The 27,086-nt window shown below is 43.4% G+C and overlaps 2 protein-coding genes across 3 annotated transcripts in view; one reads left to right on the top strand and one right to left on the bottom strand.

The window, feature by feature from the left end:
* The window catches only part of LOC140457114 (macro domain-containing protein CT2219-like), a 1,058,378-nt gene that overhangs the window by 6,896 nt on the left and 1,024,396 nt on the right, over window positions 1-27,086 (top strand). For both annotated transcript variants that reach the window (XM_072551126.1, XM_072551125.1), the window contains exon 2: window positions 11,883-11,984. In XM_072551126.1, coding sequence (XP_072407227.1) covers window positions 11,883-11,984 — 102 coding nt within the window. The remainder of the gene's footprint in view (window positions 1-11,882; window positions 11,985-27,086) is intronic.
* Window positions 16,496-23,082, bottom strand: rilpl2 (Rab interacting lysosomal protein-like 2). The gene is made up of 2 exons (XM_072551128.1): window positions 22,951-23,082; window positions 16,496-22,818 (listed from the first exon to the last, which is right to left on the bottom strand). Exon 2 carries the CDS (start codon window positions 22,770-22,772, stop codon window positions 22,197-22,199), a length of 576 nt encoding a protein of 191 aa, XP_072407229.1. The 5' UTR covers window positions 22,773-22,818; window positions 22,951-23,082; the 3' UTR covers window positions 16,496-22,196.

Raw genomic sequence — 27,086 nt, 5'->3', positions numbered from 1 at the left:
GCCATTGGCTGTCCAGCTCCAGCCTCCCCGTATATTGATCTGTCCTCCATCAGTCGGTCTTCCTACAGGCTGCCGTTGGTTGCCTGGCTCAGCCTCCTTATGTACTGACTAGCTTGCCCTATACCGGCTTTCCTGGGGGGACGCTATCAGTTGCCTGGCCCTGCCTGCCCTGCATACTGCTAAGCTCCTCCTGACCTACTTTCCTCCAGTCTGGTCATTGACCCTCCCACCCCCAGCCAGCCTGTGTACTGGCTGCCCCTCCCCTGACTAGCTTTCCTATGGGAATACTTCCAGCTGCCTGGTCCCTAGCGATCCTGCATTCTAATAGGCACCCCCAGCCCGCTTTCCCACATGGCCGGCCATTGATTCTCCTGCTCGCACGTACTGGCTAGCCCACTCTGGCCTGCACTCAAAACCAATTAATTCAAAACTCGCCTGCTGTAACAGAATTCAAAATCCTCACAATACAGTTTCCAGTACGAAGCCAGAGTCCACACCCGAAGGCCAGGATGCAGCAAATGCTCACCTCCATAGAGGTGTGGCCCATCCATAGAGAACCAGGCCCACTCACAGGAAGACAGTACAGTGTAAAGGTGCAGTTATCTCAGAGGGGTTTGGTCCACTCTCGAACTCCAGGATGCAGCAATTGCTCACTTCCCAGCACACACACAGGTGTTCAATCTTTATAGAGGCCGAGTCACCGACAAAGTGCCAGGCCTACACATACAGGAACAGCTCATCTGGAAAGATGCGGATGCATGACCTGTCCTAACTGCCAATCTTCCTTCCCACCTCGCCGCTCCACCCTCCTCTCTGCCCTATCACCTTCATCCCCACTTCTATTCATCTATTGTGCTCTTGGCTACCTTCTCCCCAGCCCCACCCCCCCATCCCATTTATCTCTCCACCCTGGAGGCTCCCTGCCTTCATTCCTGATGAAGGGCTTTTGCCCGAAACATCGATTTTCCTGCTCCTCGGATGCTGTCTGACCTGCTATGCTTTTCCAGCATCACTCTAATCTAGACAAAATTGACATTGTCCTTTTCTCAAAGTAATAGAGAAAAGAGAAACACACAGCTGTAACCAGCCAGTGAAACAATAGTTCCCTCATGAGAACTTCCAAAAGGCCTTTGATAAGGTACCTCATGGGAGGCTGCTGAGTAAGTTGAGGGCCCCTGGCGTTCAAGGTGAGCTACTGGCATGGATTGAGGATTGACTGTCTGACAGAAGGTAGAGAGTTGGGACAAAAGGTTCTTTTTCAGAATGGCAGCTGGTGACAAATGGTGTCCCGCAGGGTTCAGTGTTGGGACTGCAGCTATTCACTTTATATATTAATGACCTGGATGAAGGGACTGGGGGCATTCAGGGGAAGTTCACTAATGATACAAAGTTAGGCAGACAGGCAGGTAGTTCTGAGGAGGTGGGGAGGCTGCAGAAAGATTTAGACAGTTTAGGAGAGTGGTCCAAGAAATGGCTGATGAAATTCAATGTGAGCAAATGTGAGGACTTGCACTTTGGAAAAATGAATACAAGGATGGACTATTTTCTAAACATAGAACATAGAACAATACAGCACAGAACAGGCCCTTCGGCCCACGATGTTGTGCCGAACATTTGTCCTAGCTTGAGCACCCATCCATGTACCTATCCAATTGCCACTTAAAAGGTCGCCAATGATTCTGACTCTGCCACTCCCACAGGCAGCGCATTCCATGCCCCCACCACTCTCTGGGTAAATAACCTACCCCTGACATCCCCCCTATACCTTCCACCCTTCACCTTAAATTTATGTCCCCTTGTAACACTCTGTTGTACCTGGGGAAAATGTTTCTGACTATCTATTCCCCTGATCATCTTATAAATCTCTATCAAGTCACCCCTCATTCTTCGCCGTTCCAATGAGAAAAGGCCTAGCACTCTCAACCTATCCTCGTACGACCTATCCTCCATTGCAGGCAACATCCTGGTAAATCTTCTCTGCACCCTCTCCAAAACTTCCACATCTTTCCTAAAGTGGGGCGATCAGAACTGCACACAGTACTCCAAATGTGGCCTAACCAAGGTCCTGTACAGCTGCAACATCACTTCACGACTCTTGAATTCAATCCTTCTGCTAACGAACGCTAATACACCATAGGCCTTCTTACAAGCTCCATCCACCTGAGTGGCAACTTTCAAAGATCTATGAACATAGACCCCAAGATCCCTCTGCTCCTCCACCTTACTAAGAACCCTACCGTTAACCCTGTATTCCGCATTCTTATTTGTCCTTCCAAAATGGACAACCTCACACTTGACAGGGTTGAACTCCATCTGCCACTCCTCAGCCCAGCTCTGCATCATATCTAAGTCTCTTTGCAGCCGACAACAGCCCTCCTCACTATCCACAACTTCACCAATCTTCGTATCATCTGCAAATTTACTGACCCACCCTTCGACTCCCTCTTCCAAGTCATTAATAAAAATTACAAACAGCAGAGGACCCAGAACTGATCCCTGCGGAACTCCACTTGTAACTGGGCTCCAGGCTGAATATTTACATCTGCCACCACTCTCTGACTACGACTGGTTAGCCAGTTTTCTATCCAACTGTCCAAATTTCCCTCTATCCTATGCCTCCTGACTTTCCGCATAAGCCTACCATGGGGAACCTTATCAAATGCCTTACTAAAATCCATGTACACTACATCTACTGCTCTACCCTCATCCACATGCTTGGTCACCTCCTCAAAGAATTCAATAAGACTTGTAAGGCAAGACCTACCCTTCACAAATCCGTGCTGGCCGTCCCTAATCAAGCAGTGTCTTTCCAGATACTCTTAAATCCTATCCCTCAGTACTCTTTCCATTGCTTTGTCTACCACCGAAGTAAGACTAACTGACCTGTAATTCCCGGTGAGAACATTCACAAAGCCAAAGTACAGAGGGATCTGAGAGTACTATTCTAGGATTCTTTGAAGGTTGACTTGCAGGTTGAGTCCCTGGTTAAGAAAGCAAATGTATCTCAAGAGGGTTGTATTGTAAAAGCAGCGATGTGCTACTGAGACTTTATAAAGCTCTGGTTAGGGCCCATTTAGAATACTGTGTCCAGTTTTGGGCCCCTCACCTCAGGAAGTACATACTGGCACTGGAGCGTGTCCAGTGGAGATTCACACGGATGATCCCTGGAATGGCAGGCCTAACATATGATGAACGGCTAAGGATCCTGGGATGGTATTCATGAGAGTTTAGAAGGTTGAGGGGAGATCTGATAGAAACTTACAAGATTATGCATGGCATAGAAAGGGTGGATGCTGGGAATTTGTTTCCATTAGGTGGGGATTCAAGGACCTGTGGGCATAGCCTTAGAATTAGAGGGGATCAATTTAAAACGGAAATGAGGAGACATTCCTTCAGCCAGACAGTGGTGGGCCTGTGGAATTCATTGCCATGGAGTGCAGTGGAGGCAGGGATGTTACATGTCTTCAAGGCAGGGATTGATAAATTCTTAATCACACAAGCAATGAAGGGATATGGGGAGAGTGTGGGTAAATGGCATTGAAATACCCATCAGCCATGGTGGAGTGGACTCGATGGGCCAAATGGCCTTACTTCCACTCCTATGTCTGATAGTCTTATGGTCTTAACTGAGTTACACCTGAAACACATTGACTGTGAAGATCAGACAGTTTAGAAATCAGCCTCAATAAAAAAGGAATACCAGTTAACAAACAGTTTAGGAATCCGGTTCCCCCAAAAATAACAGAAACCAGCAGCAGTACACATTGGATGTAGTGTACTGAGGAGATTCTAAATCCCTGTTAATTTTAAAAAATATTTTCTCCCACACTTGCACCTAACAGTGGTAGTTCTTATATTTTCCCCAGCACCCATGATGTATGTGTGCAGGTTTGAGATACAGTGAAGAACAGCAAGTGCGTAAACTTTTACTTATATTCCACCACCAGAAAGAGAGGAAACTATGTTTTCCAGCATAGTAAAGGACAGCTCCACCCACTCCCCCACTGTCCCAGCCAACTTTGCATACATGTCCTCTATGTGAGGGAGTGGATATTAATCCAGCTTTGAGAAGCTGTTTACTGTTGCTTAAAATCCCCACAAAGTTCATGGAATGTCCTGCCAGTATCAGTGGTGGACTCTCCCTCTTTATGGTCATTCAAGCGGGCATTGGATAAGCATATGGAGGTTATTGGGCTAGTGTAGGTTAGGTAGGCTTCGGTCGGCACAACATCAAAAACCGAAGGGCCTGTACTGCGCTGTATTTTTCTATGTTCTATAAAAGCAAACTGAGAAGTCAGGCTTCACAATTGGTACAACTGGTGCGGTCAATTCCGCAAACTGCACTGGTTTGATGATTCCTTTGCTCTAAGCCTCCTGATTTCTGCCTCTACTTTTGCCCACAAGGCAAATGGCACTGAGTAGGCCTTACAAAATCGAGGAATTGCCTCCTGGTCAATAAGTAAGATAGTTTTGTCTCTTTGATAGTTGCAACTCCTTTCTGAAAAATATCTGGGTATTTCACTAGGACGTCACTGAAGCAGCCATTTTCTAATCAAAAAATGTTGAGCCAATCTAGGTGAACCTTTCTCAACTAATTTTGCCTCAATAGATTTGGATCCTAGCCTGTTACTACCATCAGTGGTAACTGAGCTAACCGCTTCAGATAGGAGACTGGGACTGAAGTCATACCCTTAATTTGCAATGGTTCGCCAGTGTATGTTCTCCGTCTGAGGTCTTGCACAGACTTAAGGATTGGAGACCCAAGTGAATCTTGTTAAAAACGGATTCTGCAACCACAGGTACAGCTGCTCCGGTATTGACCGGTAATGGGAACTGGGTGACCATTTATTGAAACATTAATTTAATCAGTTCCGTTTTGGATGTCACTAAGCAATTTAATTGTTTCAACCCACATGTAGGGGGACCTTCTAGGCTCTGCACTCTCCTGGGTATCGGCCCGTGAGTTTTCTTACTCACGTTCTTGTAGGACTTCTTTACTCTCTTGAGTCTGCATACTGGTGGAAACTACAATGGCTTGCTGGCCCAGATCCTGAAGAACATTTTAACCGGTTGGCAGAAGCTCAGCTTTGTTGTGAGGTTTTGCTGTGGGCTGTGTGAGAGTCCCTCTGCTCAGGATATGCCCTGTGTGAATGCCTACAGTCAAGTGGTGCTCCCCAAGCTCAGTTGGCCAAGTGAAGCTGTCCACTTCCATTGGGATGCACTGTAGTTCCCATGCTCTACTTGCCACATTTTCTAATGACAAAGCCAGTTGCAGTGCATGCTTGAAGTCCTGTTGGGCTTCATCTAATAGATGCTTCTGTATGGTTATGTCATTAATCCCACATACCAAACAGTCTCTTAGCATCTCATTCATGGTTAATCCAAAATCACATACCTCTGCTAGTTATCTTAACCTCATCAGAAATCCAATTATGGATTTCCCTGGTTCTCTAACAGCCAAATAAAATTAACAACATCTCAGGATTAGTGGAGATTTGGGGTCATAATATTTGTTAACCAACTCCGTCAATTCCTGGAAGATTTTATTTTCTGGAGCCTCTGGGAAAGTTAATCCCCTTATAACCAAAAATGCTGTAGGTCTGCAAGTAGTCAGAAGGATTAGTCATTGTTTTTCATCTGCCCCAATATAATTAGCCTGGGAAAAAAAATTGCATTCTTTCTACATGCTGGGCCCAGTCTTTGATGGCAGGAGCAAATGAGTCAAGCTTCCCAAATAAAAGCACAATGCCAGAAATGATTACTCCAAGATGACTGCTGCAAGTGAGCATCCTTCAGACACATACTGTTTTCTCCGATTGCCATTGAAATAACTGCACAGAGGCCGGTATTGTGTCACCAAGTCAACCTTTATTTACTTGTACACTAGCTGCAGCCAGCTCCAAGTCAGTCCCCCGAACTGAAGAGGTTCTAAATCCCCTATCAATATTGGTCAGTTTCCCTGATTGGCCTAGGTTAATAACCCCAAACAAGGACTTCATATTCAATGAGGCCCCGCTGGTTCCAATAATGATAATTCCTGTCAATCATTTTGAACAGTTTGGAAGTTTAAAAAGAACACCTTTTTTTTAAAGTTTATCCAACATTCATTGCCGTACTCCCAACAACTATTACTTAAATTTTGTAACACATGCATTCGTATTGCACCCTTAACCCTATAAAAACACTCCTCTTAATCACCATATCCAAATATCAATAAAGCCATAGATCTTTATTACATACTGTTGTTCTCAGAAGTAATTTGAAGATGGGTTTCTGAGAAGACAACACTAGGAGGCAAAGTTTGAAATTCCACCTGTGCAATTTGGAGTAGTATTGGAATTCTGCAGTACAGATGCTGACTGTTTGATCCATCTTACTGGTGCTAACTCTGGAAAAGATCTGATTAATATTGTCTCACACCCTGAAATTTTAATTCCTGTAACCCTTCAGGTTAGTCTTCTTCAAACATCCAGTGTACTTTTTAAAACCATATATCACTGAGTCACATAGAATACAGATGGCCAAATGTCTGGGTTTAAGAGGGAGTTTTTACAGAATGTCTTAAATGATGAAAGAGATATATGGAGGGAATTAGACACATTCAAGCAAGGTTAAGGCATTGTCTTCAGTGCAAGAGGTTCACAGTTATTGGTCATGGTTTTTTATCATTTGCCATTCATTTTTACAATGAAGATTATCATTGTTTGACTATGCTTTAAGCTATGTGGAATAAATCTCTGAAGACTCTTATTGTCTTCTTGTATATCTACAACAACTTGTGTTCATTAACAAGCAAGGGCAATATAATTTATTTCTTTAAAATGTCAAAATCCAACAAATGATTAAGTTTACTGCCTTCAAAAAGAAAAGCTTTAAAATGAACGTACATTCCCCACTTGTTAACCTCCTCCCAATTGCTCTCAGACAATTTTATAGTTTATGGAAATCAAAAATATTATGTACAGCAGTCATATGAGCAGAACACTTGCTCTGAGTCAATTCCTGTTATTTTTCCTCACATAATAGTTGCTGCTTGTAGCTGCAGTCAAGATGTGTCATGTGTGTCTGAAATGCACCATGCTCACTCACCTCCTGTAGCTCATTTGCAAATGCTCACTGACATCAATCATCCAATTGTCCCTCGGTCAACCGTCTTTCTGCATTCCCTAACCTAACCTTTTGCCCTCTAAAAGAGATCTCCGTTGCTGTTCTGTTCTGATCAAGTTATCAAGTACTGACATTTTCTGATGTCAGGTTTGGACTCCTTTTGGCACTTGCAATTTCAAATACATCTTAATTTGTTCTTTGGTCTATGTATTGAATTTTTAACATACTTCTTAGTCTTCACATTTCAAAGACCTCTAGTTTCCAACTATTAGATCTTTAGTTAGTTAGAGTCATTGTTGTCAAGGTATTTGGGGCATACAGGAAAGTATTGTATTTCAGATTAAGAAGAAACTATAAATTTCATCTGTACAAACATCTTTAACTGTATTATTTGCTTCAAAATGTTGGAATAAAATATCACTGGACAATCTGAAACAAAAACAGAAATTGCTGGCGAAACTCAGCAGGTCTGGCAGCATCTATGAGAAGAAAGCAGAATTAACATTTGGACTCCGGTGACTTTTCATTAGAATTGATAGCAAAAAAAGATGGAGGAGGGGAGGCGTGACTGGATAGGTGGAGATGGTGCCCTGAAAGAGAGCTCCATGGAGGGCAGACCAGGACAGTAAAGAAGCTGAAACGTGATAATGAAAACTGAGGGTAGGAGAAAATGGGAAGTCTGTGATGAATGCAAACTATTAATTCAGTTAAGGATGCCTGGTCTACATGGATAAGTTGGGACGAAGGGTCTGTTTCCGTGCTGTATGACTCTCTGTAATGTGATAATTTACCTGAGAGTAGGTGAAAATCGATTGTGCTAAAAAACATCCCATGTCATAACAGAACTGGATGTGGGGTGGGCAAAAAATATAGAAGGATAGAATCTGCCTCTAACGTTACTGAGCCTCGATGTTGAGTCCCTGAGGCTTCAGGCTCCCGAAATGGAAAATAAGATGCTTTTCTTCAAGCTTACGCTGAAGCTTGCTGGAATACTGCAGCAGAAATGTTGGCGTGGGAACATGGTGGTGTGTTGAAGTTGCAGGTGACTGGAAGCTCTGGGTCATTTTTACAGAGAGAATGTAGGTGTTTTTCAAAACCGTCATCCAGTCTGTATTTCATCTCCCCAATGTAGAGGAGACCATACTATGAGCAGCGAATACAGTAGATGAGATTGAATGAAGTACAAAAAAATTGCTGCACATCTGTCCAGGATCTTGGATAGTGAGGAGGGAGGAGGTAAATGGGCAGAGTTACACCTGTGATTGCATGGTAAGGTACTGTGGAGATATGTGGAGGTCTTGGGAATGGAGGAGGAGTGGACTTACGAAGCTCAGGAGAGACCAGTCCCTACAGAATGTTGACAGAGGAGTGGAGGGGAATATATGTCTGCCATCTTTTTGGCATAGAAAAGGTAGCTTACAGTCCTTTGGATGTAGAGGTTGGCGAACTGATGAGTGAGGACTGGGGTACCCTAACATTGATGTGGGAGGGAAGAGATGGGTGAGGGCAGAAGTGTGGGAAATGCTAAAGGGCTTGTTGATGACCACTGAGTCGGGAATCCCTGGTTGATAATAAAGGTGGACATTTCTGAGGCCCCTCGAGGAAGGTGGCAACAGGTATGCTGGAGATGTAGAAACTTAGAGAATGGGATGAAGTCCTTACAGGAAGCAGGGAGTGTCAAGGTAACTGTGGGAGTTGGTTGATTTGTAATGGATATTAGTCATCCACGTATCCCCGGAAATTGAAATAGAGATGTTGAGGAAGGGAAGGGAGAAGTTGGAGCTGGACCGGGTGAAGGTGAGAGCAGGTTGGAAATTGGAAATGAAATTGATAAATTTTTCCAGTTCAGAACATGAGAGGTAAGCAGCACCAACAATGTCATTGATATACTGGAGAAAGAGTTGTGGGAAGGGGTCCAAGTACGATTGGAACAAGGAATGTTCCACATACTCCACATAGCTGAAGCTCATGCAATTACCCATGACAATACCTTTAACCTGAAAAAAGTGAGAGGAGTTGAAGGAAAAGTTGTTCAACATGAGGATGAGCTTGGCAGGGAGATCGATCTCCTGTAATATCTATAGCTAGAAGCATAGAAAACACTTCCACCACCATAATTGTCTAGAATACCACATGCAATTCTGGTTGCCCTGCTATAGGAAGGATGTTGTTAAACTAGAAAGTGTACAGAAAAAATTTGCAAGGATGTTGCCGGGACTGGAGGATTTGAATTATAAGGAGAGGCTGTATATGCTGGATTTTCTTTCCCTGGAGCATTGGAATCTGAGGAGTGACCTTAGAACGCTTTACAAAATCATGAGGGACATAGATAAGATTAATGACCAAGGTCTTTTTCCAAGGGTAGGGGAGTCCAAAACTGGAGGGCACAGGTTTAAGGCAAGAGAGGAAAGATTTAAAAGGGACCTGAAGGTCAACCTTTTGACACAGATAGTGGTGCATGTATGGAATGAGCTGCCAGAGGAAGTGGTAGAGGTGTTAAAATTACAACATTAAAAAAAACTTGAAGAACATAAAAAGGGAAGGGTTTACAGGGATATTGGCTAAACACAGGCAAATGGGAGTAGTTCAGTTTAGGATACCTGGTTGGCATGGATGAGTTGACTGAAGGGGCTGTTTCCGTGCTGTATGACTCTATGGCATTCTAAGAATTTATATTTACATTTTCAGATTACAGCTTTCAAAACATTCTAAGGTCACAATGGAGTTCAATTTAGATAAATGCGAGGTATTGGATTTTGGTACAACAAATGGGGGGTCTCGTTCTGGTTGCCCTGTTATAGGAAGGATATTATTAAGCAGGAGAGGATTCAGAAGAGATTCACCAGGATGTTTCTGGGTATGGAAGTTTGAGTTATAAAGAAAGGCTGGATAGGCTGGGACTTTTCTCACTGGAGAGTAGGAGGTTGAGAGGTTTATAGACCTTATAAAGGTTTATAAAATAATGAGGAGTGTACAGAGGAACTTCGATTATCCCAAAATCAATTATCCAGAGGAGATCTCGAGGTCCCAATAGAAATATTACATCAAAGACGTATTTCCAACAGGGATTGCTTCTTTTGTTTACAGTGATTAAAAGTGAACTCTGCTTCCTGAAATGCTTCCAAGAACAGTCCTGGACTGATGGGAGCCCAGGCACTGTCTCCAAATGACTGACCTTCCACCCCCCCTCTCTCCCCTCACACATACCCCTGAATAGAACTTTAGGGAATACCCTAAACCCCCATTCCACAGATAATCTCTCCAACATTCCTGTACAGTGCAAAGGGGGAGCTTGTCAAAAGTTGAGTGTGCTGTTTGGAGACTCACCCCTCCCCCAAAAGGCAGCAAGCAGCAGTCTTGTTGGTGGCACTCCAGCTGCACCAGAGAGGGGACAGGAGTGGGATTGAACGGGGGTGGGCACACAGGGGGGCAGTGTTGGACGGTGTTGGGGGTGGGTGGGGGTGGTGTTGGACAGGATTGGGGGGGGCATGCGGGGGTGGGCAGGGGGATGCGGTGTGGGACTGTGTTGGATGAGGGTGGGGGGGATGTTGGGAGAGGGTATGGTGTTGGACGGGGGGGGGGGGGGGGGAAACGCGGGTGGGGTTGGGGACAGTGTTGGACGAGTCTGGGGGTGGGGTTGGACTAGGTTGGGGAGTGGGCAAGGCTCACACGCGGTGTGCTGTGCACCTCCTGAACGAGGAGTGAATTTAACAAAACTGCGAGCCCCAGAGGAAAGGCATTCAATTGATTAGCCAAATAATCAATTATCTGAATGAAATAGTGCCCGCCCATCTCCTTCAGATAATCGGGGTTCCTCTGGTAGGTGTCTTTTCTCTAGGATGGAGGATTCCAAGACTTGTGGACATATTTTTCAAGTGAGAGAGATTTTAAAAAAGACATGGGAGCAAGTCTTTTCCAGAGAGTGTTTCACATGTGGAATGAACTTCCTGAGGAAGTAGTAGATATGGGCACAGTTTAAAAGAGATTTGGAGAAGTACACAAATAGGAAAGGTTTGGAGGGATACTGGCTAGAAACAAGCAGGTGGGACTAATTTAATTTGGGATTATGTTTGGCCTGGACTGGTTGGACTGAAGAGTCTGTCTCCGTGCTGTATGGTGAAAAGTATAAGTCTCATCACAGGTAGTTAGAAAATGTTTCAAAGTGAAAACTTGAATGAAAGTGTTCAAATAAAGTGTGATGTGAAATATGCCATTTATCGTACTGAATTAACTGTAAGATATGGTTGGGGTGGTGATGGCTGCAAGAGACCGTAGTGTTGAGGGTTCAGGAAAAAGATCATGTGGGATCCCAGATACTGATTATTGAGAGCACATGCCTTTAAATGACTGCAAGATTAGACAGAATTAGCTCAAGTGTCTGATCGGAATGCCTTAACATGAGTACTGAGGAATATAGTGGCACAGTGACTATGTTACTGGATTAGTAAATCAGGGGCAGGACCCATAACCTGTGGACATGAGCTCAAATTTCCAGCATTGAGCTAGAGGAAATTTAAATTCAGTCCTAGAATAAATTTCAGGAATAAAGGCTTATACTGTATTGTTAATAATAGCACTTAAACTATCAGATTGTTGAGAAAATCTATCTGCTTCATTAGTGTGCTTTCGGGAAGGAGATCTGTGCTTGAGGAGGTACTGTCAAAGACTGGTAAAGCCAAAGAAAAGGCTGTTTATTGTTGGGAGGGGAGTAGGACAAGTAACATAATACAGAAAATCAGAGCCAAAAATACAGAACCTTCTTGTCTCTTCTAAAGAGTACCTCGAGAAAATTGATCTCGCCAAGAGACGAAGTTACTACAAAACTGAAAACTTTGTTGTCCTTGATGAGATTAAAACCTGGAAGGAACTTGCTGAAGGTGAGTCATATATTTTTCATAATTCAAACAAAATAAGCTTGGAGGAGAAGGTAGGTCAAGAAGCTTGTACTCTGAGTTTGAAATGTTCCTGATGTTTCCCTTTAGTGACAAAAGAATGGTAAGATGTTAAGTGTTCAGTTGGGAAAGAGGGGATCTGCAATTATACTGAACTCCATCTCTAACAGCACTATGGGTGTTGAAAAGATTTTTTTTGTACTCTGGATTAAAAATTGGGAAAATATACTGCTTCATACCAAAAGACCAGAATAAGATGTAGTTTTTGAAAAAAATGTTTTAGTGGGACTCATTATGTGTTGTATCCATCAAGTTCCTTTATTCAAGAACTGGAGAAGGGTAGACATCTTATCTCGTTTGGTGTCTGTCCAGGGCAGTTTTGCTCAGTGACAGGACTTGATTGGTTTTTCAACCAGAGCTGGTTGCATGTTCAGGAATACTCAGCATAGTAACAACTTCCTGATTAGTTCCTTGGCTCCTGGCTACAGCTTGATGTTTGGCCTATACAGCAGAAACATTCAGCCTGTGAAAGGGACTGTATTGTTCTCTTTCATTCCTTTATGCGACTGGAGAAATAAAACACCAAGCAGCCTTCTCTCTGCATATTCCCTACTTGGAAGGAAGCAGGGAGAAACCACTGTCAAGACATTGAAAAGGCAAAACCAATGAATGAAAAAGTGGGAATTGGCGTAACCACAAGCTCATATCTTGACCAAAGAGTCAAAAGGAAAACAGGTCATTGGCACCTGTAATCAGGACTGGCGCCAGAACTGTGCTTCACTGAGTCGTAGCTTTGTTCCTTCCCAGCTGTGACATTTGTGTCTTCCCTAATGTTTATAAGTTTATTTGTACGTGTATTGGAAAATTTTTTTAAAACAGGATTAGAATTTAAATTTTAGGAAGTTTTAAATTAATAGTTTGTCTTTGTTTTTAAACGAGCTGAAAATAATCTTTTAAATCAATAGCTGTTTTCTTGTCAAGTTCAGAATGCTGATAAGTGTTTTCTTTTAACCTGGGTTCATCAGTCAGGAAAATTAGAGATTTTCATTAAACCTTTTCACGAGTGTTATGATTCCGAGAGTTCCGAATTTATTTCCCAGTGAGTTGTGACAATATACCCATGCTCAATGACTGCAGTGTTTCAAGAAGACAGATTAGATTAGATCACTTACAGTGTGGAAACAGGCCCTTCAGCCCAACAAGTCCAACCAACCCACCCATACCCCTACATTTACCCCTTACCTAACACTACGGGCAATTTAGCATGGCCAATTCACCTAACCTGCACATCTTTGGACTGTGGGAGGAAACCGGAGCACCCGGAGGAAACCCACGCAGACACGGGGAGAACGTGCAAACTCCACACAGTCACTCGCCTGAGGCAGGAATTGAACCCAGGTCTCTGGTGCTGTGAGGCAGCAGTGCTAACCACTGTGCCACCGTGCTGCCCAGCTTGCCACTTTCTCTAGGGTTGTTAGGCACAAGCAATAAATTCTTGCCTAGCTAGTGGCACTCACATCCCAAGAGCAAATAAATTACAAATTAATACCAGAAATATGTGGGTAGACATAATCATAAAAAAAAACCTATGGTGACCCAACAATGGGGTTTAAAATGCTAAATGTTTTAATGGAATGGATCCAGAGAGTGTCTTTCCTCTTGTGGAGAAGAGGATAACTAATGGGTCTCTGTCATCAACAAATTCAGCTAGAAAGATCAAAGCAACCTGTTTACCCAGTGAATGTTGAGAATATGGGACTTCCAGCTTGGGGAGTAGTTGAAATAAACAACACAGATATATTTAAGGGGAAGCTAGACATTTGCATCAGGGAGAAGGGAATAGAGGGTTATGATATGTTTAGATGAGAAAAGTTGGGAGGTGCTCGAGTTGGACATAAACACTGGCACAGAAACGCTGAACCATATTTCACGATTCTGTATATCCTGTGTGACCCTTTACAATTCCTTTTTAGTGTTCCTGAATCAGCAAACAATCAAATACATTTGGAATAGTCAGCATGGCTTTAAACAAGGGAGACCATGCTTCACAAATTTAAGAGTTCTTTGACGAAGTGACCATGAAGGATGACGAAGGCACGGCAGTAGATGTGGTCAGTATGGATTTCAGCAAGGCCTTTGATAAGGTTCCACGTGGTAGGCTGCTCTGGAAGGTTAGATTGCGTGGAAACCATAGGGAGCTGGCAAGTTGGGTACACAGTTGGCTTGATGGCAGGAAGCAGAAGGAAATATTGGAAGGATGCTTGTTGGATTGGAAGCCTGTGACTAGTGGAATGCCTCAGGGTTTGGCGCTGGGCCTACTTCTATTGTTATCTATATCAATCTCTTTGATTTGGATGAGAATGTATAAAACATGATTAGTAAGTCTGCTGATGACACTAAAATAGGTGGTATTGTGGACTGTGAAGAAGGTTATCATAAATCACACTAGGACCTTGATCAGCTGGGGAAGTGGGTCGAGAATTGGCAAATAGAATTGCATTTTGAGAAGTCAAATCAAGGCAGGAGTTCCACGGTGAATGGTAGGGCCTTAAGGAGTGTAGTGGAACAGAGGACAGCACGGTGGCTCAGTGGTTAGCACTACTGCCTCATAGCGCCAGGGACCTGAATTCGATTCAAACTGCGGGCAACTGTGTGTGTGGAGTTTGCACATTCTCCCTGTGTTTGCATGGGTTTCTTCCAGGTGGTCCAGATTCGTCCCACTATTCAAAGCTGCGCAGTTTAGGTGAATTACCCATAGTGTTCAAGAATGTGCAGACTAGGTGGTTGAGTCAGGTGGAAATGTAGAGTAACAGGGTAGGGTAATGAGTCTGAGTGGGTTACTTTTTGGAAGGTCAATGTGGACTTGTTGGGCCAAATGGCCCATTTCCACAATGTAGAGATTCTATGAGAGGGACCTTGGAGTTCAGGCGCACAGTTCTCTGAAAGTGGAGTCACAGGTAGACAGGGCAGTGAAGAAGGCTTTTGACACTGACCTTCATCAGTCAGGGCATTGAGTATTGAAACTGGGAAGTTATGTTGCGGTTGGACAGGATGTTGGTGAGGCTGCACTTGGAGTATTGTGTTCAGTTTTGGTCACCTTGCTCTAGGAAGGATGGTTGTTAATCTGGAAAGAGTGCAGAAGAACTGTACAAGAATGTTACCAGGACTCAAGGGTTGAGTTGTAGGGAGAGGTTGGACAAGGTTGGGGTGGCATGGTGGCTCAGTGATTAGCACCGTTGCCTCACAGTGCCAGGGGCCCAGGTTCAATCCCAGCCTCGGGCTACTGTCTGTGTGGAGTTTGTGCAAACTCCATGTCTGCGTGGGTTTCCTCTGGATGCTCCTATTTCCCCTCACAATGCAAAGATGCGCAGATTAGATGAATTGGCCATGCTAAATTGCCCATATTGTTCAGGGATGTGTAGGTTAGGTGTGGTATTCAGGGGTAAATGTAGAGTAATAGGGTAGGGGAATGGGTCTGGGTGGGTTACTCATTGGAGGGTCAGTGTGAACTTGCTGGGCTGAATGGCCTGTTTCCACATTGTTGGGATTCTATTGTCCAAAGCTAGGACTTCTTTTTAGAGTGTAGAGTCTGAGGGATAGATCTTATAAAAGTGTCTAAAATCATGAGAGGCATAGATAGCGTGAACGCATTCAGTCTTTTTCCCATGGTTGGGGAATTGAGGACTAGAGGGCATCAGTTTAAGGTTAGAGGGAAAGAATAAAAGGGAACCTGAGGGACAATTTTTTTATACAGAAATTTTTTATACAGAGGGTGGTATGCATATGAATGAGCAGCCAGTGGAAGTGATTGAGACATGTACATTAATAATATTTAAAAGGCATTTGGACAGGTTTAGAAGGATTTGGGTGGCACAGTAGCTCAATGATTAGCACTGCCGCCTCATAGCGCCAGGGACCCGAATTTGATTCAAACTGCGGGCAACTGTCTGTGTGGAGTTTGCACATTCTCCCTGTGTCTGTGTGGGTTTCCTCCCACAGTCCAAAGATGTGCAGGTTGGTTAATTGGCCATGCTGAATTGCCCATAGTGTTCAGGGATGTGTAGGTTAGGTGCAGTAGTCATGGGTAAATGTAGAGTAATGTGGAATGGGTTTGGTGGGTTGGTGTGAACTTGCTGGGCTAAATGGCCTGTTTCCACACTATAGGGATTCTATGATTCGAAGTGCAGGGAAATGGGGTTAGCATAGATGGACATTTTGGTTGACCTAGATCTTTTGGCCCAGACTGATCCGTCTCTGTGCTGTAGGACTTTGTAACTCTATTTGGAAAATGCTAGAAATATTCAATAGGTTACAAAGTGAGAGCAATATTGTTAATGTTTCAGATCTTTTTTGGGGGAAAAAAAGTTCAAGATTTAATTGTGTGTGTGTGTTGGAATGGGTCAGAGTGGTGTTAGACAGGTGGTTGGTGAACAATCAGCCAAGGTTTCTGATGGATGTCAACATGTGTTAAAAGTTTGAATGTGGCTGTAACACCCTTTACACAGGCAGAGGATTTATTTTCTCAGCACATAGAAGAAGAGTTAATGTTCCACTGAGCCACTGAAAACTTTTTTCTTAAAGCCTCATGGCAAATGCAAGAAATTTAGCAGGGTAGACAGAATGAAACTGTAATCATATAATCAATTAACTTCATGATTCAAGGTTCATTGAAGTCTCTCAAAATATCTGTTTGGGAAAATATATAAATGTGACTGAACGATTTCAAAGCAATATCTTATCCAGTTCTGACAGCTTAGTAGGAAATTAGTCCCTTAAATACATGTTATAGGCACACAAGAGACGACTGAATAATAAATGAATAATAATCTCTACCAAAGACAGCATAAATATTTTACATTGATACTATGCCAACAGGGGGCATGAAATCTATAGAACCCGTAACTGATTTAAAAAATCTAGGATTCATACATTTTTCAAAAACCTGACCCATCTATATATAAAAAACCTGTATAATTTATATTACTTATCCATTAGCCAGAGGCACTTTGTAAAGATTGAATTTTCTAGCATATGGGAATGCAATGAAAAGATAGATGCTGTTGGAAATTAACTACCAGTCCTTGATACACATTCACTGCCATAGGCTTATCAAACTACATGCCTTGCATTGATTTTCAGCTGTTTCAGGTTATCATTATGATGTGAAGTCACTTGAAGCGGTTTTGAGAAAGTGATGTGAACCTACTTCCAGGAAAACGTTGCACTTTGTTTTATTTTCTGATGAACCTGTGCAGTTTGATAACACAGTCCTTCACTGGAGATAGGAGTGCCCCAGTTGATGCATCAGTCATGACTTAGTTTGTACAGCTCTCATCTCTTGAGTCACAAGGTTGTTGAAGATCCCACTGCACTCTTTCAAAGGAGTTTTCTCCAGTGTCCTGGACAATATATACCCCCTGATCAAAATCACAAAAACTAGATTATCCAGCTCATAGTAATGCGACAATGTGAGTGTGTTAATTGTATGTAAGTTAGCTGCCTGATAGTGACCCCATTTCAAAAGGCTGCGTTTTCTGGCACCATGGAGTATGCATAGCAGATGCATGTGCAGTGTCAGAGGTTTGCATATGCGCAGTTGATATGGATGTTGGGTGTCAGCAGACAATACAGTTCAAGAAGTACTTCATTGCTGGAAATCTGATGTTTGTGAAAAGCATTCCGCAAAAAATCTTTCTTTCCTGTTTTTGGTTTCATACCACCTGCAGTATAACTACAATTGATAGAAAACTTCTTTTGGAAAAGGAATTTTAAAAAAGCCACAAATTCTACTTGGGGTGGGTCTTGAGGTTGAGGTAAAAACAATGACTGCAGATGCTGAAAATGAAATACTGGATTAGTGGTGCTGGAAGAGCACTGCAGTTCAGGCAGCATCTGCTCGTTGGATGCTGCCTTGAGGTTGAGGTGTTGAATTGCAAAACAAATCTTGGATTGGTTTAGAAAACTTTTATTCAAACAATTGTCTGGGTCCTTGTCGTGCAACACCTGGGTACACAAAAAGGAAATGTGTTGTCTGGATGATTGTATTTCATTCCACTGAAAGATTGCTTTGCCATTTCATCACTGTAGGAGCAAGAACCTGTCTCAAACTGGTACTTGTAAGAAGTTGCAGCAGTTAGTCACATAGTTAAGTCTGATCATCGCATTCTGGGAGATGTTAATTTTAAGTCCAACTTCAGGAGCTAAGCTGTATCATAGAATTATCTTTTACCTGAGCTCAGGGTGCAGATAAACTTCAAATTGGACTGCCTGGGACAAACTACACAGAACCTGTAGCACAGATGTGTGTTATTTACAACGAGATTCACTTACTTCTCATTATCTCTGGATTTACTGCCCAGGGATCAATGTACTTGCAAGGTCGGTCCAAGACCCCAGCTTTTCCTCAGATCCATCCAGTCCAATAGCGTGGTCCATTATGGTCGACGGGAGAGTTACATGGTAGCTGTGTGCACAATTTCTGTTATCCACATACAGTCTGTGTCCCATCCACTGCAGATTACCAGGATTTGGTGTATCGCAATATTTTCAAGAATAGCAATGATTTATCAGAATTTTTATAACACTTAATCATATGATTTCAGAGTTGCTGGCAAGGCCTGCATTTATTGCCCATGAATTGTTAGTGCAGAACCATCTTATTATACAAATGGAGAGGGATGGTTAAGAGTCAACCACATGTCGGCCAGGTTGGGTAAGGTTGACAGATTTCTTTTCCCAAGTGACCATAGAGTCACGGAGATGTACAGCACAGAAACAGATCCTTTTGACCAACTTTTCTGTACCAACAAGATATTCTAAATTAATCTTGTCTCATTTTCCAGCACTTGGCCCATATCCCTCTTAAACCCTTCCTATTCATATACCCATCCCGATGCCTTTTAAATGCTGTCATTGTACCAGCCTCCACTACTTCCTCTGGCAGCTCATTCCATACAAGGTTGCCCCTTTGGTCCCTTTTAAATGCTTCCCCTCTCACTCTAAATCTATGCCCTCTACTCTGGACTCCTCCACCCCCACCCCCCCTCAGGGAAAAGACCTTGTCTATTTACCCTATCCATGCCCCTCATGATTTTATAAGGTCACCCCTCAGCGTCCGATGCTCCAGGGGAAAAACAGCCCCAGCCTGTTCTCCCTATAGCTCAAACCCTCCAACCCTGGCAACACCCTTGAAAATCTTTTCTGAATCTTTTCAAGTTTCACAACATCCTTCCTATAGGGGGGATATCAGAATTGCTTACAATATTTCATAAGTGGCCTAACCAATGTCCTATACAGCCGCAACATGACCTCCTTTGGATCTTCACTGATAGTAGATTCCAGATTTTTTTACATTTCCCAGCTGTCATTGAACATAGAACATAGAAAAGTACAGCACACATGTCCTTTGGCCCATGGTGTTGTGCTGAGGATTAATCCTAATGTAAAATAAAATAACTTTAAACTACACACCCCTCAATTCACTGCTATCTATGTGCATGTCCAGCAGTCACTTAAATGTCCCTAATGACTCTGCTTCCACCACCACTGCTGCCAGCGCATTCTATGCATTCACAACTCTCTGCGTAAAGAACCTTTCTCTGACATCCCCTCTATACCTTTCTCCTAATATCTTAAAACTACAACCCCTCATGCCAGTCAATCCTGCCTTGGCGAAAAGCCTCTGACTACTGACTCTATCCATGCCTCTCATTATCTTGTATACCTCGATCAGGTCACCTCTCTTCCTCCTTCTCTCCAGAGAGAAAAGTCTGAGCTTAGACAACCTCTCTTCATAAGGCAAGTGCTCCAGTCCAGGCAGCATCCTAGTAAACCTTCTTTGCACCCTCTCCAAAGACTCTGTATCTTTCCTATAGTAGGGCGACCAGAACTGGACACAACATTCCAAGTGTAGTCTCACCAAGGACTTGTGGAGCTGTAGTGAAACCTCACGGCTCTTAAACTCGATCCCCCTGTTAATGAAAGCCAAAACACCATATGCTTTCTTAACAACCCTATCCACTTGGTTGGCAACTTTGAGGGATCTATGTACTTGAACACCAAGATCCCTCTGTTCCTCCAAACTGCCAAGAATCCTGTCTTTAATCCTAAATTCAGCATTCAGGTTCGACCTTCCAAAATGCATCACTTTACATTTATCCAGCTTGATCTCCATCTGCCATTTCTCAGCCCGCTCTGCATCCTGTCTGTCAGGTTGCAGCCTGCGATAGCTCTCGATACCATCAGCGGCACCTCCAACCTTTGGTGTCATCTGCAAATTTACTAACCCACCCCTCAACCTCCTCATCCAAGACATTTATAAAAACTACAAACAGCAGAGGCCCTAGAACAGAGCTCTGCGGGACTCCACTCAACGCTGACCTCCAGGCAGAATACTTTCCATGTACAACCACACTCTGCCTTCTGTCAGCCAACCAATTCTGAATCCAGATAGCCAAATCTCCCTGTATTCCATACTTCCTGACTTTATGAATGAGCCTACCATGGGGAACCTTATCAAATGCCTTGCTGAAGTCCATATACACCACATCCACTGCTCGACCGTTGATCTCCTCAAAAGACTCAATAAGATTTGAGGCATAACCTGCCCCTCATAAAGCCATGCTGACTGCCTTTAATCACGCTATTCTTTTCCAAATAGTCATAAATCCTATCCCTCAGAATTCTTTCCAAAACTTTGCTGACCACAGATGTAAGACTGACTGGTCTGTAATTGTCAGGGACTTCCCTATTACCCTTCTTGTAAAAAGGAACAACATTCGCCTCCTTCCATTCCTCTGGTACGACTCCCATGGAGAATGAGGAAGCAAAGATCTTCGCCAGCAGCTTAGCAACCTCCTTTCTCGCTTCCTGGAGCAGCCTAGGATAAATTTGGTTTGGCCGTGGGGACTTACCAATTTTAACGTTTGCCAAAATTTCCAGCACATCAACTTTTTCAATCTTGATCAGGTCAGGCCTGTATCCCAGTTCATCAAAGTTCTCATTCACAACGAACTCCCTTTCCTTAGTGAAAACTGAGACAAAAAACTCTTTTGGGGCTTCCCCTATCTGCTTAGACTCCACGCACAAGTTCCCTACACTATCCCTGATTGGCCCTACCTTCTACTTGATCATTCTATTATTCCTCACGTATGAATAAAATGCCTTTAGATTCTCCCTAATCCTTCTTGCCAAGCCTTTGTCATGCCCCCTCCTGGTTCTCCTCAGTCTATTTCTGAGCTCCTTTCTAGCAAGCCTGTAATCCTGTAAAGCTAGATCCATGCTTCCTCCACCCCACATAAACGACCTTCTTCCTTTTGACGAGAAGCTCCTCTGTTCTCTTAATCCAAGGTTCCTTAATCTTACCCCTTCTTACCTGTCTCAGAGGAACCATTTCGTGCATCACTCGCAACAATAGCTCCTTAAACGGTCTCCACATGTCTGCTGTGCCCTTTCTGTGGAACAATTGCTCCCAGTCTGTACTTCCCAACTCCTGTCTGATAGCGTCATAATTTTCCTTTTCCCCAAATAAATATCTTCCCTTGGTAACTGCTTCTTTCCCTCTCCAAGGCTATGGTAAATTGAACTCAATTCTCTAAATCATTAGAGTGGTGCTGGAAAAGCACAGTATAGGCAGCTTCCGAGGAGCACGTAAATTGACATTTCGGGGCAAAAGTCCTTCGTCAGGATTCATTTCCTGTTCCTTGAATGCTGTCTGACTTGCTGCGCTTTTCCAGCACTGCTCTAATCAAGGGCTTATGCCTGAAACGTTGATTCTCCTGCCCCTGGATGCTGCTTGACCTGCTGTGCTCTTGCAGCACCACAATTTTTGACTCTGGTCTCCAGCATCTGCAGTCCTCACTTTCGCCAAACCGTTAGCCTAGGCTTCTGGATTATGAGTTGAGTTAAATAAGCACATTGCTGCTGCGCCCTAAAATTAAGTAAAATTGGCTACTTTGAAATTAAATCTACTTTAATTTCTTTTTGCATTCTTGCGCTACATAGAAAAACACAGCATTTTATTATTACACATAGCAAGACCTATTTTTCAAATTCTTTAGAAAATTAAACTTTGGAAATTCCTGCACCAATATACTGTTTTCAGAGTGCTGCCATTCTGTTTAAGAAAATAATGAGTTATGAGTATGAAAATAATCAGTGCTTAGAAAACCTTTTTGAAGATCCTTGTGTCCAACATGCTTAATGATTTTTTCGATGTTTAAGAGAAAACAGTTTCTTAACTGTAGTTTGTTCACTTTCACGATTTGCGCCAGACACCTTTTCCAGACTTTGTGGTTCTTTTGTAGGGATTAATCCGCTTTTATAACACTCCAGTTCTTCTTGAGCAACGAGTAACTGCGCTTTAAGTTTATTGCGTTCTTGCAACACATCCGTCAGTTCCTGAAGTGTGAAACGAGGCCGATTTGGGTCATTGACATCGATCACCAGTTTGTCTGTTCCATTCTTCTGCGGCTTCTCTGAATCGCTTGTTGCCTTTTGGAGTTCACTGTGAAGCCTTTCCGTTTCCTTCCTCAAATTGTCCCGTTCAATTTTCAGTTTCTCGACTGTTAGGTTCTGCCTGTCCACCAGCAACTCGAATATTTCTAGAACTCTGATTACCTTATATTGCAGTTCGGAGACTGTACGGCTGTCTTCTGAGCTACTGAGTTTGAATAAATCGCGGCCAATGACATAAGACATATCGTAGACGTCTTCAGCTGTGAGTTTGAACGGGTCTTTCTCAAATGCTGATGTGGGGTTCAATTCGTCCTCCATTGATTTTTCCCTGGCTGCGCCTTCTCACTCCACTGCTGGACTTCAACTGAAATTAAAACCAGATGATCACTCAAAATGAAAAACTGCTATTTTACAGATGGCTATTGCTTCAGAAAAGCTTCACTCCGCATATTCAAACAGCGGACATACAACAATGGGCAGATTTCTGTTTGATTACCTGCTCCAAGCAGTGGAATAACTGTATTCCGCACTTCCTCTTTGTGTACCCAAGTTTCACATGACAGGAAGCTGGATTGTTGTTTGATTGACGTTTTTCTAAACCAATCCAGGCGTCTGTTTTGCAATGCCGCCCAAGTTGTTTAGCAACACTTCGAGAGAAATATGGATCTGGAGCTATCGGTGTTGGACTAGGGTGGACAAAGTTTAAAAATCACATCACAGTAGGTTATAGTCCAGCAGGTTTATTTGGAAGCATTAGCTTTCGGAGCGCTGCATTACAACCAAGTGGTCCCGATAGTGAGTTCCTAATAGATATTTAATGATCTGGCTATCGTCAAACGTAATTTTAAACTTCATCGGAATGGCTTCTGGTGGAGATTGAAAGTACCCCGGCTGATTGAGTCCACTTCCAGTGTACTAAGGACAAATGTCATTCTCGAACTGCTATCCCGGCATATATGGAATATGCCTGCTCCATACAAGCTAGTACAAGGCCTGTGTTTATCCATGTATTTAATGAGGGGGGAATAGATTGGCTTTTCAACTTGATTTTCAAATATTCGTGCTTTTACTTTTTTCATTTCTCTTTCAAAAACATTTTTTCACATTAAAGCTATGGGGTGACCTTATCAAGGTTTATAAAATTATGAGGGACATGGATAGGGTAAATAGACAAAGTCTTTTCCCTGGGGTCGGCGTGTCCAGAACTAAAGAGCATAGATTTAGGGTGAGGGGGGAAAGATATAAAAGAGACCTACGGGGCATCTTTTTCATACAGTGGTACGTGTATGGGATGAGCTGCCAGAGGATGTGGTGGAGGCTGGTACAATTGCAACATTTACAAGGCATTTGAATGGGTATATGAATAGGAAGGGTTTGGAGGGATATGGGCCGGGTGGTGGCGGGTGGGACTAGATTGGGTTGGGATATCTGGTCGGCTTGGACGGAGGGTCTGTTTCTGTGCTGTACATCTGACTAAAATAAGAGTTCCCTGATTTGAGGCTGTTAATCTGGTTAACATTTAAAAAGGTTAAGTGTGGGGGGCTTGCTGGGTTTCTGGGGGTCTGTATTGTATGCACTGTTTTTTGTGTAATTGGACTGTCTTGTAATGTACAAATGTCATTGTTACTGTCTTGTAATGATTGAAATTGGGATTTGAGGTTCCTCATTTCCCTGAAAACTGGTTGAATGGTAGGGTTTGGGGCCTGGCTTTGCTGCTCCTCTCCCTTGTAAAATGGCTGTTTCTCTGTATACAGCTGCTAATGTTACTGTTTTGTAAAATATTATAAACAGGAAAAAAATAAACATGGGAGGAAAAAAGGGTAAGTGTCACTGGCCTTTCTTCCTGGTGGTGGAAATTGAATAAAGATTTGTACACCCTGTGTCTTTCACTGTGTCGCACACCTGCACACACACTGCATGGGTGCTGGGGAAAAATAAACACTCCGTTAGGTGGTAGTGTGGGGGTAAAAAAGAAGAAAAATAACAGGAAAAGGAAAAAAAAGGCATGTCACGGGTTCTGTTCACTCAGAGCTGGCCCTGAGAAAGCTGGATCAGTGTCAAGGACTATCCGTGGGTAAATAAAAGGGGACTTAGTGATGGGATAGCAGCCTCTGTGGTGGTATTCTACGTTCCTTCATCTAAATCATTAATGTAAAATGTGAAAAAGAAAAGGTAAGTGAGAGAAGGCATTTGCTTGTCACTGGCCATTTGGGTGTTTCCTTTCTTCCTGCTGGTCACTGTAGTGTAGGAAAGAATAAGTGATAGAAGGGCACTGCTTGTCACTAGCTACTAAGGTATTTCCTTCCTTACGGGTGGTGGAAAATGAATAAAGATTTATGTACTTGTTGTTTTTCACTGTGTCTCACACCTGCACACACACAACATGGGTGATGAGGGAAAAATAAGCACTATCACTTAAAAATAAAGAAAAGCGTGGTGTCAGACAAAAAAAAAGGTGAGGGTAGGTTGGAGGATCTCCTTGTGGGTCTGCTCCTGGGCCAGATTGGCAATAAAAGGGTCCAGGCAGTAGGCTGTGGTGGAGGTCGTTTCGGCTGACTGGGAGCGTGAGGTGTCCAATAATGCTTTTGATGTTTTTAGGAATGGAGTGTTTTAGTTTCCCCTCCAACTTTGTTTTGATTTAATCCCCACCATCTTCCCTTCACCTTTTTCACATAAGCCCTGCTTGTTATTGGTTCCTGGGCGGCATGGATGTTTTTCATGGTGGTGGAAATATTGAATAAAACTGTTTGCACAATGGTGTCTTCACTGAGTCCCTGTACTTATACACGTATGGGTGCAGTGGGGGAAAATAAGTGCTACTGCTGTGTAGCAGTACTGGGGGGGGGGGGGGGGGGGGGGTAACCACATATATAAACGGGATCTTCTCAGTCAGGGGACTGATTCAGAGGAAAAAGGGTGTGTGTCAGAGATACAGACACTTTGATGCCTTGCTCTGTATGAGGCAGTACTATGGTCAAGGACTGCGTTGAGAGTGACTTGCTGGAAAAGCACAGCAGGTCAGGCAGCATCTGAGGAGCAGGGGAGTCAATGTTTCAAGCATAAGCCCTTCATCAGGAATGAGACTTTGTGGGCTGGGGGTGACTGGGACTGAGAGATAAATGGGAGGGTGTGGAGTCGGGGGGGGAAGGTAGCTGACAATGCAACAGATAGGTGAAGGTGATAAGATGGAGAGGAGGGTGGCGCAGATAGATGGGAAAGGTGATGGACAGGTCATGAGGACATGCTGCGTTGGAGGCTTGGGACTGGGATAATGGGGGAGGGGAAATGAGGAAACTGATGAAATCCATATTAATCCCTTATAATTGCAGGGTCCCAAGGTGGAATATGAGGTGTTCTTCTTTCAGCTGTTGGGTGGTAAGGGTTTGGTGATTAGAGTTTCATTTAGGTAAATGCAAGATGTTGCACTTTGGTAAGACAAACTGGCCAGGATTTAAATGCTTAATGGTAGGAACCTGGGCAGTGTTGCAGAACAGAGAAACGTAGAGGTTCAGATACAGGAAAGTGGCAACACAGGTAAACAAGGTGGTGAAGAATGCATTGGGTGTACTTGCCTTCATTGGTCAGAGCATTGAGTATAGGATTTGGGATGTTATATGGCAGCTATACAGGACATCGGTCAGGCCACATTTGGAGTACTGCGTACATTCTGGTTGCCTTGCTATAGAAAGGATATAATTAAGGATACAGAAAAGATTTACGAGGATATTACTGGGACCAGAGGGTTTGACTTATCGGGAGAAGCTGAATAGACTGGGGCTTTTTTCCCTGGAGTGTGTGAGATTAAGGGATGGTCATTTAGCAGGCTATAAAATTATGAGAGGCATAGATAAGGTGAATAGCAAAGGTCTTTTCCCTAGGGTAGGGGAGGCCGAAACTAGAAGGCATAGGCTAAAGGTGAGAGGGGTTAAAAGGGACTTGAGTGCACGAACTTTTTCATGCACAGGGTTATGCATATGTGGAATGAAATGACAGAGGAAATGATAGATGCAGCTACAGTTATATCACTTAAAAGACATTTGGACAGGAGCATAAATAGGAAAGATTTGTACAGATATGGGCCAAACGGAGACAAATGGGACTAGTTTAGCTTGGGAAACCTGGTCGGCATGGACTGATTGGATTGAAGGGTCTATTTCTGTGCTGTATGACTCTATGACATAAGGACAGCTCCATACCACTCATCATCCAATGGTCTGGCAGAAAGTGTTCCAAACTTGGAAGGCTGATTGAAGAAACAGCATACAACCTTGTTAGATTACAAGCTAGCATTGTTTTGTTTGATTATAGGGCCACCCCACATGCAGCTTCAGGGAAAGCTAGTGGGTAGAAGACTCCATGCCCAGGCTAAGTCTGATCCTCCTGGACTTGGGGGAGAGGGTCTAACAATATCAGGAACTCCAATGTAGGTCCCAAGACTTTGCCAAGCAAGAGAGAGTTGGTATGATAAGAAGACGAAATTTGATTTAAAAATCATGGAAATGGCCTCTATATGGACAAGAGGCATGCCTGTATTGGGCCAGGACCAGGGATGTATAAAATTTGAGTAGTTCATGTCTGCAAGCTGCTGCCACTGAGCAATTTTGCAGTTCCAGTTGCGAAGACCTCTGGCTT

This window comes from Chiloscyllium punctatum, chromosome 31 (genome assembly GCF_047496795.1).
Source record: "Chiloscyllium punctatum isolate Juve2018m chromosome 31, sChiPun1.3, whole genome shotgun sequence".
Classification (NCBI taxonomy): Eukaryota; Metazoa; Chordata; class Chondrichthyes; order Orectolobiformes; family Hemiscylliidae; genus Chiloscyllium; species Chiloscyllium punctatum.
This window is presented reverse-complemented; position numbering and strand designations above follow the sequence as displayed.